This window comes from Silurus meridionalis, chromosome 13 (genome assembly GCF_014805685.1).
Source record: "Silurus meridionalis isolate SWU-2019-XX chromosome 13, ASM1480568v1, whole genome shotgun sequence".
Lineage (NCBI taxonomy): Eukaryota > Metazoa > Chordata > Actinopteri > Siluriformes > Siluridae > Silurus > Silurus meridionalis.
The window spans coordinates 2,181,800-2,192,408 of NC_060896.1; the positions used below are offsets into that span (position 1 = coordinate 2,181,800).

At 42.5% G+C, this 10,609-nt stretch overlaps 2 protein-coding genes across 5 annotated transcripts; one reads left to right on the forward strand and one right to left on the reverse strand.

Annotated features, from left to right (window-relative positions):
* Positions 1-1,743: 1,743 nt before the first annotated feature.
* LOC124396150 (protein PIGBOS1) lies at positions 1,744-4,545 on the reverse strand. 4 transcript variants are annotated; one of them, XM_046865165.1, is made up of 2 exons: positions 4,426-4,545; positions 1,744-2,169 (listed from the first exon to the last, which is right to left on the reverse strand). In XM_046865165.1, the coding sequence occupies exon 2, from the start codon at positions 2,088-2,090 to the stop codon at positions 1,872-1,874; it is 219 nt and encodes a 72-aa protein (XP_046721121.1). In that variant the 5' UTR covers positions 2,091-2,169; positions 4,426-4,545; the 3' UTR covers positions 1,744-1,871. The 4 variants fall into 4 exon arrangements, with proteins under 4 accessions (XP_046721121.1, XP_046721120.1, XP_046721118.1 ...); XM_046865164.1 differs by lacking the exon at positions 4,426-4,545 and adding an exon at positions 2,554-2,676; XM_046865162.1 differs by lacking the exon at positions 4,426-4,545 and adding an exon at positions 2,484-2,639.
* Positions 4,546-4,811: 266 nt separating this feature from the next.
* Positions 4,812-10,607, forward strand: pigb (phosphatidylinositol glycan anchor biosynthesis, class B; the record flags this gene model as incomplete). The annotated part of the gene is given in 13 exon segments (XM_046864762.1): positions 4,812-4,959; positions 5,552-5,681; positions 5,786-5,903; positions 5,982-6,072; positions 6,075-6,085; positions 6,801-6,931; positions 7,252-7,392; positions 7,495-7,546; positions 8,016-8,227; positions 8,891-8,955; positions 9,061-9,280; positions 9,357-9,537; positions 10,327-10,607. Coding segments are annotated over 13 exon segments (1,644 nt in total), but the record flags the coding sequence as incomplete, so codon positions are not given.
* Between the last annotated feature and the right edge of the window lie 2 nt (positions 10,608-10,609).

A 10,609-nucleotide genomic window follows, 5' to 3' on the forward strand; every position in this document is an offset into this window, starting at 1 on the left:
GATGAATCATTTCACCAAACCGACTCGTTCGAGTGAGTCGATTCCGTGGTTTTGATTCATATGAATCAGTAGTTGGAAACCAGCATTTCTGCTTTAACCCTCATTAAATCTGGTCACCTGGTTAAATAAAAAACAATCACACTTTACCATTCAGATCGTCTTGTTCTGCAGACTCTCCCGATAAACACATTAGCAAACAATAAATTATAGCTTGTTTTTTTAATAATTAAAGGTTCAGATGTAAATGCCATTTTTTTCCCTCTGTTTACAAGAAAGCACTTAATTTATCTACATTTACACATTATCATCTTCAAAATATTCCCTTTGCACAGCAAAACAGTGCTCGCAGCATTCCTGCCACTTCTCCAATGTGTCCTGGGTGCACCTTCTGCTGTTCATACTGGATCTCCGCAATGGTGTCAGAACAGCTGGATCTTCATCGTCAAGAAAAGAGTTGAAGGCTGCAGGAGCCAAATCTGGTGAGTAGGGTGGGAAGTAAGATCATGCTGTTTCCAGGGAGAAACTCATGTGAAAGGGTGCTCCAGACGTACACAGACCGATGTCTTCTGTTGCATTGAATTGTGAAGGTTGGTGCTCCCTGTGACTGTGAGTGCAGCCTTGTGCTGCCATCTATTGGCATGCCACAAAACTAGTTTTTAATTGTTTTTGTACTACCTGGTATATGTGTGGTAGACTAAAGGTTAAAGCTCTGGGTTGCTGATCAGAAGGTCATGGGTTCAGGCCCCAGTATTGTCAAACTACCACAGCTGGGCCCTTGAGCAAGGCCCTTAATGTTCAGCAGCATGACTGTGATAATTGTAAGTCGTTTTTGATTGGCCAAATACTGTCAATGTTGTTAGAATGTGTAATGTTTCTGTTGAAACCTCATGATGATCATCAGGGAGATCATCTTTTAACTTTCACTCGAGTAAAAATACAAAAGTTTTGCCTATGTAGATGTTGGTCCACTCATGGGCCCTTGAGCGAGGCCCTTAACCCTCAGCTGTAAAACAGAGATAAAAGTTTGCTTTGTGCACAGGGGCAGTGTCATGCTGGAACTGGTTTGGGTTCAAGTGAAGGGTAAATTTCATGCTACTGCATTCAAAGACCATGTAATGTATTTCACTGACAGATCAGATGGTGTGTAACTTGGATAAATGAGAAGGTATGGATCGAAGGTGTGTGACTTGGATAAATGAGAAAATGCAGATCGGACGGCGTGACTTGGATAAATGAGAAGGTGCGGATCGGACGGCGCGTGACTTGGATAAATGAGAAGGTGCGGATCGGACGGCGTGTAACTTGGATAAATGAGAAGGTGCGGATCGGACGGCGTGACTTGGATAAATGAGAAGGTACGGATCGGACGGCGTGTGACTTGGATAAATGAGAAGGTGCGGATCGGACGGCGTGACTTGGATAAATGAGAAGGTACGGATCGGACGGCGCGTGTGACTTGGATAAATGAGAAGGTACGGATCGGACGGCGTGTGACTTGGATAAATGAGAAGGTACGGATCGGACGGCGCGTGACTTGGATAAATGAGAAGGTACGGATCGGACGGCGCGTGACTTGGATAAATGAGAAGGTACGGATCGGACGGCGTGTAACTTGGATAAATGAGAAGGTACGGATCGGATGGTGTGTAACTTGGATAAATGAGAAGGTACGGATCGGATGGTGTGTAACTTGGATAAATGAGAAGGTACAGCAGGTGATGAAACAGATCCACGAGACACGTGTTTTTTTTTAACAATAAAATTGTATTTTAATTGATTGCGACTCGGCTGAGTCACTTATTAGTAGATTTATTTGCAAAACTGTCCAATTTTATTATTCATTATTTAAGGTATAATGAAGAAGATGATGATTAGGATGATGATGATGATGGTGGTTCCTTCTTTTCTCTTTCCTCATTTGCTTCCTCCCCCACGTTATTCTGTCCTTCATTTCTAGTCTCAGCTTTACTTCCTGCTTCTTGGTTTCTTCTGGGAGACTCGAACATCGGTCTGTAGATATAAATTCCTCCTCCAACACCAACTAGAGTGGCGAAGGCGATCTGATTAAACGGTATCCTTCTGGGAAACATGATTCCTCCAGAGGACAGGAGACTCTTCTCTTCTCTTCTCTTTCACTCCATTCCACAGGTTCTGGACTGGCTTTTGTTCCTGACAGAGAGAAAATAAAGATGGTTTATTGTGTTTTAAATGATTTACACATTACAGAGCTCCAGGACTAAAACACCATTCATCAGTTCTCCATAAGTTCGCCAAGGTTACAGCATGGATATCTCACACAGCTAGCATACAGGCTGAGCGACTAGCATTCTCTCTCTCTCTCTCTCTCTCTCTCTCACACACACACACTCACCTGGATGTTACTTCTCCCACCACTTAATTCTTTATCTGTGTAAAATTAAAGAAGGTTCACTCATGAATTCATGCTATGCTAGGCTATGTTAAGGCTATGCTAAGATCCTTACTAGCCTGGCTCCTGTATCCCAGCATGTGGGTGCGTCTCAAACCGTGTCTGAGTCAAGTGCAGGACTAAACTCTTTTCAGAGGGAATGTAGTAGCGAGGAGTCGCCCGGTGACGTCACTTGTTACAAGTCCTTTTTAGTCTACAAAATCATGAAGGCGACAGTGATGATCAGGGGTTTGTGATCAGTGTTTGGTCAGTGTGAACAGTAGTGATCAGTGATTGGTCAGTGTGAACAGTAGTGATCAGTGATTGGTCAGCGTGAACAGTAGCGATCAGTGATTGGTCGGTGTGAACAGTAGTGATTAGGGATTGGTCAGTGTGAACAGTAGTGTTAAGGGATTGGTGATCAGTGATTGGTCAGTGTGAACAGTAGTGATCAGTGATTGGTCGGTGTGAACAGTAGTGATCAGTGATTGGTCAGTGTGAACAGTAGTGATTAGGGATTGGTCAGTGTGAACAGTAGTGTTAAGGGATTGGTGATCAGTGATTGGTCAGTGTGAACACTAGCGATCAGTGATTGGTCAGTGTGAACAGTAGTGATTAGGGATTATCTGTGTGAACAGTAGTGGTCAGTGATCGGTCAGGGTGAACAGTAGTGATCAGTGATTGGTGATCAGTGTGAACAGTAGTGATCAGTGATTGGTAATCAGTGTGAACAGTAGTGATCAGTGATTGGTAAGTGTGAACAGTAGTGATTAGGGATTGGTGATCAGTGTGAACAGTAGCGATCAGTGATTGGTCAGTGTGAACAGTAGTGATCAGTGATTGGTGATCAGTGTGAACAGTAGTGATTAGGGATTGGTGATCAGTGTGAACAGTAGTGATCAGTGATTGGTGATCAGTGTGAACAGTAGCGATCAGTGATTGGTCAGTGTCAACAGTAGTGATCAGTGATTGGTGATCAGTGTGAACAGTAGTGATTAGGGATTGGTGATCAGTGTGAACAGTAGTGATCAGTGATTGGTGATCAGTGTGAACAGTAGGGATCAGTGATTGGTCAGTGTGAACAGTAGTGATCAGTGATTGGTCAGTGTGAACAGTAGTGATTAGGGATTGGTGATCAGTTTGTTCAGTGATCACACTGTAATCCGTAATTGGTCAGTGTGAACAGTAGTGATTAGGGATTGGTGATCAGTGTGAACAGTAGTGATCAGTGATTGGTGATCAGTGTGAACAGTAGTGATCAGTGATTGGTTACTGTGAACAGTAGTGATTAGGGATTGGTGATCAGTGTGAACAGTAGTGATCAGTGATTGGTGATCAGTGTGAACAGTAGTGATCAGTGATTGGTGATCAGTGTGAACAGTAGTGATTAGGGATTGGTGATCAGTGTGAACAGTAGCGATCAGTGATTGGTCCGTGTGAACAGTAGTGATTAGTGATTGGTGATCAGTGATTAGTCAGTGTGAACAGTAGTGATTAGTGATTGGTGATCAGTGTGAACAGTAGTGATCAGTGATTGGTCAGTGTGAACAGTAGTGATCAGTGATTGGTCAGTGTGAACAGTAGTGATTAGTGATTGGTCAGTGTGAACAGTAGTGATCAGTGATTGGGCAGTGTGAACAGTAGTGATCAGTGATTGGTCAGTGTGAACAATAGTGATCAGTGATTGGTCAGTGTGAACAGTAGTGATTAGGGACTGTTGGAAATCGGGAGAAAAAAAAATACAGCTTGTTCCCTGAAAAAACTAAAAGTGTATGTTTGCAGTGATACAAAGTGCTTTTAAAACACCTTACTTAAACATCTCCTTCACCATCTCAGTGTTTAATAATTATTTATTAATAAACAAACTTATAGAATTGTCTTATTTTTTGCTTCATATGTCTCTCTCTCTCACTCACTCACTCTCTCTCTTTCTCACACACACACACACACACACACACACACACACACACACACACACACACAAAAAACAGGTAGTAAAGTGTCGATTTGAAACACACCCTCATATTCTAAGTCGAAAGGTCGCTCGTGCACCCGGCTACGGCAACTCAATGTGGACAAAAAGGTTCTGCGTTAACAATTTACAACAGTAAAAAAACACTATGTGACGTCAGAACCAAAACACGGAACTAAGTTGTAGGTGAGACAGAAACTCTCCTCCCCTCCAAGCCCTTTTTTATATTTAGTCCCGCCCCCTTTGCTGGGATTGAGTCCAAGTTTTGATAGTTCGCACTGATTGGCGGAATCCACACGTCAGTTTTATGTTCAAGCCAATCACAGCAAAGGGGTGGGGTTTGGTGCAAATCTCTTGCGATTCAGAAAATAATCGCGCGGTTGTTTAATGGTGATGTATCCCCGATATTCTCTTTAAGTCCCGAGGCTATAAATATGTATTTTGAACCACGGATATGGAAAGAATTCGTGCTCGCCGTTTTTGCCTTTTGGTTCTTCAAGCTCGGCGGAAACTGTCAAACTCAGGACACGGAAATCCAAACTGTACCGGAAGGACAACAATGCGACTTCCCGCGTGCAGGGTGAGAATCACGTGACTTTTTAAAATCAAAGACAGCATTTTAGAATTTGGAGGAACTAATATTAAAATACAAATATCAGTGTCATAAAATTCCTAACAACCCTTTTATACGATGCCGATTAAAGTCTTGTGCGATTTACCGTCATCTAATCGGTATCGCGATATAACCGGTGTTTTAAAATTTACTGATATCGCAGGATCTGATATGGACGTAAGTGTGTCAGAAAACCTGTCTGAATGTTCATCTTCCTCTCTTCATCTCTCTTAAGTTTCTTTTCTTTCTTATTACATCTCTGTTTTTGTCTGTCAGTGTCTCCACCTGAGTGTTTCTCTGTTTCTCCTCTTAGTTTTTCAGGTGGCTTCTTCCCACCGTCTCTCTGAATCCCTCTCCCCTCTCTCTCTGTGTGTGTTTTTTCTCCCTGTTTCTCACTGCATCTCACTCTCTTTGTCTTTCTCGATCTCTCAATCTGTCTCTTTCTTTTGCTTCCTGGTGTCTCATTGGGTGACTCCTCCCCTCTGTTTCTCAGAGTCTCTCTCTCTCTCTCTCTCTCTCTCTCTCTCTCTCTCTGACTGTAATGTTGTTATCGTTGCAGGGTTCTTCGGGGTCGGCATCGTTCTTTTCTCTGTGATTTTCCGGCTCGTTAACTGCCTCCTGGTTCAGACCAGCTTCGTCCCGGATGAGTACTGGCAGTCGCTCGAAGTCTCACACCGAATGGTCTTCAAATATCCTCTTTAAGAACTTTGAGACTGTAGTCTCAGTATCGTATATTTCTCCTCTGACACGTTTCTAGAAGAAGCCTTTATAACGCCTTGACCCTCTGTCTTACGTATGGCTACGAGACGTGGGAGTGGAGGGAAGGGATTCGAGGTTACTCGTACCCGCTCCTCTTCGCCGCGATTTATAAACTCCTCCACCTGCTGCAGTACGACACGCCTCAGCTTCTGGTGAGTGGTACAAATCAGCCTCATTCACGTCTGCAATAATCACGTACAGCAACATCACCGTGACGTGTTCTCACACAGATCCTGTTACCTCGCGTGGTCCAGGCGCTCCTCGCCGCGCTCGCCGATGTCAAGCTCTACGAAATCGCTCGCAAGTGGGCGAATCCGGACGTGCCAAATGGACAGTAAGAGAATCTTATAGATTTAATTACTATAGAAAGTGCACACAATTGAACCGTTACTGAGATTTGGAGGCATTAAACACTGTGCTAATTGAAATACATATTAATGTATTAATGATATTAATAAATATTGGAGAAAATAACTAATTTAAACTGAAAAAAAAAGTTGCATCGAAAATGAATAAAAAAAAGACACTTCAATAAACAGAACATGACATCAGTGATTCCCCCCTAGAGGCCGCTCTCGTAATGACGGCAGACCTCAGCAGCTTCAGCAACCCGGAAAAACTATCAGTATGTTTTTTTGCCGAAAGTCTACAGTTACAGCGATCGACTATCAGTGCCGATTAATCTGCTAAAACGATGAATCGGTCAACCTTTATAATGTACTATGATACACTATGCTATAATATACTATAATTCACCGTATTATTATTGACTATATTGTATATTATATCATTTCCATTTCAATAGAAGTCATTTAATTACTGATTGTAAGCGATTTAATTTTAAATGTGTAAAACTTTCTGGTACTACCGAGGGGGGGACAGAGGGGGGACGTCGCAATTGTGAGGAAAAAAAAACCTCGGACTTGCGAGAAATAAAGTCAGAATTAAGAGGAAAAAAAATTTAATTAGGCAAACTTTTTTTTTTGATACAGACTTTCAATATGAATCTTCTCCTCGCTATTTTCCAAACAGTGTGTGTGTGTGTGTAGTATTTCTGTCAGCTGTGCTCGTGGTTTACATGGTACTGCTCCACCCGCACCCTCACCAACAGCATGGAGACCACACTCACCGTCCTGGCACTCAGCTATTACCCACTGCATGGCTCCAGAACACACCACAGGTCAGGGACCACCCTGTGTTCACACTCATACAGCTGATGTGGCAGAATCTCCCGGTGCAGAATGTAAAGTTCTGAGGTTATAATGCACCAATTTCAATACCAGAACAATACCGGTAACCTCAGATATGCAAATTTCCTCTCTTGAGATGAATATTTAAATCTGTGTTGTTTTATTTATAAAAAAAATTACAAAAATGTCAAAATTGTTTGAAAAAGAAAACACAATTTTTAATCATTTTCATGAATTTTGTTTCCAGATTTGGAATCTTTTCCCGATCGCACCTCTAATCCCGCCGCTAATACCTTTTTCCCCCTCACAGCTGGAAATACCTCTTACTCGTCTCCCTGGCCGTCATCGTTCGGCCCACGGCTCTGATCGTGTGGCTGCCGCTGTTGCTCCATCACCTGTGGCGTGAGGAGAACAAGCTGAAGCTTATCACCCATCAGGGACTTCCTGTCGTGTCAGTAACTCCGATGCCTCGCAGAAAATCCGCTCATTAACGAAAAATTCTGTTAATAACGTACGTGATTTTATTGATTTATTTATTTATCTTCCAAATTAGGGCTGTCACGCTGGCGCTTTCCACGCTGATAGACTGCACTTTTTATGGACAAGTGAGTGGTTTTCTTTTCTTTTACTCAACAGAGACGCTTTCACGTCACCCTGAAGGGTTTCCTCTAAGCGTCAGATGAAGCTCGAGTGTGAAAATTGTAGTAGGAGTATTAATGCATCATGAAATGTTACAGCCAATCAGGTTTCAGTATGCAAATACTGTATCTTGCATTATTCAATTTTTGGATTTGCATATTCAACAAGTTCCTGGCAGGGGAAACATGAGGACATTTAATATTAGTTTTGACATGCTCCGCTTTCGATTATACACCCTGGTGAGGAGTACCTTTAAAATTGTGTCTTGCCTACAGTCAGCATGGTGGTGGTAGCATCATGGTCTGGGGCTGCACGAGTGCTGCTGGTACTGTGGAGCTTTTAGAGGACAGTAAATCTGTGGGTTAGGGTTATAGGGTATAGGACTATATCTTTACAACTCTACATCTGAACAAAACCCCTGTGTTGTTTGGTCAGTGGACGTTCGTCCAGTGGAACTTCGTGAAGTTTAACGTGCTGCACAGCGTGGCAGAGTTTTACGGTACACACCCGTGGCACTGGTACCTCACTCAGGGCTTCCCGGTGGTGATCGGCCCACACCTGCCCTTCTTCCTGCACGGCTGCACCCTCTCCGGGAAGATGCACCGAACCCTTCTCATGAGCATCATCTGGACCCTGACCATCTACAGGTACAGGAAACAGAACCGAGCACGTGCACTTTATAGGACTTTATACGTTTATGATGATCTTCTTCATCATCATTAAATATTACATCTAATCAGGTTTATCGATTTCAAAAGTTTGTGGACACCTGATCACTTTTTTCTGAACATCCCGTTCCACATCGAGTCCCCATTCCCTCTTACAACCAGCTCCATTCTTCTGGGAAGATGTTCCACTAGATTTTGTGGACATCTGTGTTTTCATTTAGGCTCAAGGGTGTCAGTAAAGTCAGGTAGTGATGTAGGTGAGGAAGTGAGGAGGCCTGGGGGTGCAGTCAGCGTCCACATTCATGATGTTCAATAGGGTTGGAGCTCTAGAGCAGGAGATCTTCCACATCTTCCCACCCGTGTAATGCAGATCTCTGTGGATCTTGGTTTGTGCACTTTGTGTGATGCTGGAACAGGTTTTGGGTTTCCTAGGGAGGGGAAGAAGGGAATATTTCCTTCTACCGCATCCAAAGATGCAATTGTGTGCCTCCAGATCTGTGGTAACGGTTTGAAGAACCTAGTATGGGTGGAAAAAGTCAGGTGTCCTAGTACTTTTAGCAAAATAACGTGTATGCGTGGGTCAAGTTTTGGATTAGGCACAACATGTCCACTTTCTGTGTGTGTGTGTGTGTGTGTGTTCAGTTTTCTAGCACACAAAGAGTTCCGCTTCATCTACCCCGTCTTACCCTTCTGCATGATCTTCTGTGGTAGGTACATCCAGATAGAACACACCATAATATACTGAAAATCTCATGATCACCACATGCCTATTACTGTGTGTGTGTGTGTGTGTGTGTGTGTGTGTGTGTCAGGCACGTCCCTGGTGAAGCTGCGCTCCTGGAGGAAACCTGCTGCTGGAGTTCTGCTGCTTCTGAACCTGCTCCCGTCTTTGTACACCGGTCTGGTGCACCAGCGTGGAGTGCTGGACGTGATGCCTCACCTGCAGCACCTGTGTGACCACACCAACTCTCACAGCTCTCCTGAGCCTCACGTGGTGTTCCTCATGCCCTGCCACTCCACTCCACTCTACAGGTGATCCTCACACAGGTAACATAAAGCAGCACATCACACACCCAGGACTTCATCTGACTCGTTCCCTTTCCTGCAGCCACCTTCACTGTCCGATCAGACTCCGCTTCCTGGAATGTCCCCCGGATCTCAGGGGAGATCCAAATTACGTAGACGAAGCGTCTTCCTTCTATGCGGATCCTCTTGGCTGGCTCGGGACGTCATACCCCAACGCGTCCACGCTTCCGTCACACGTGGTCTTATTCCATCCGCTTGAGAAGGTAACATTTCCATCTGAATTTTTCCTCTGAGTGTGTGTGTGTGTAAAGCTGTTCTTCATGAGAAGGGAGGATTTTTCTTTGAAAGTCTGGACATCCAGAACAATCTCATTCATACAACTTCGCAGTGAGGGGCCTTTCTCAGGGGCCCAGGACCTTTGTGTTGTTGAAGAAATTTTTTTCTAAACAATTTTTTAAATAAAAAAATGTCGGATTGTTTTAAATATGAATTTAAATATATATAAAATAAAATCGAATAAATCAACTAAATGCAATACACTATTTTATAGATTCAATTAAATAATCCATTAAATTGTAACAAATTAAATTGATCAAATTTGGGCTTCAGCTATCGAATTATTTTAATAATCGATTATCCTACTGATTAATCGAGTAATCAGAGAAGATGTACTGTTTCTTTATTAAAGAGCGATTCTAAATATACGAGAAGATAAAAAACGTCTCTTAAAAATCATTTGTACCTTTTTTTTTTTTAGAAAAATTTTAATTGCTGAAATTCCACACGAGAATATCAGTGAAAACTGAACCCATTTAGTGCATTTAATCACAATATTATATCAAAATGCAAAAATATAAATACAAATCTAAAAATCTATTTTAATTTCCTTAAAAAAAAAAAAAAAAAAGGTAAACGCACCGTACGGTGTTTTCTTCGTGTTTTAGTGTAAAATGATCCCAAACTTTGTCACTCCAGCGCCGCCACAACAATGTTGAACCTTGATTAATCAGGACATAAAAATTTACACTTTTTTACATTTTATCTATTTTTAGGAAATGTCCGCTTTTCTGAACGGAAATCGTTTCATCAAGAAATCCGACATATTCCACACACATTTCCCAGAAGGACGAACGGGAAACAGGATTTATATCTACGAGCGATCGCTGGAAGCAGACCCTCAGAGCCGTCAGCATTAATGCACCAGTACTGTGGGGAGGGTTTTATTGTATTTCACTTGAATGATGACATGATGTGACCTTTCTAATTAAATACCTCTTTTGTAAAAAAATTTCACAGAATCAGTGTTTTAATTTGTAAATAATTTATTATTAAAGG

What these genes read in the sequence shown, in the direction of transcription:
- LOC124396150 (XM_046865165.1), bottom strand. Translation starts at nt 2,090, where the DNA reads ATGTTTCCCAGAAGGATACCGTTTAATCAGATCGCCTTCGCCACTCTA.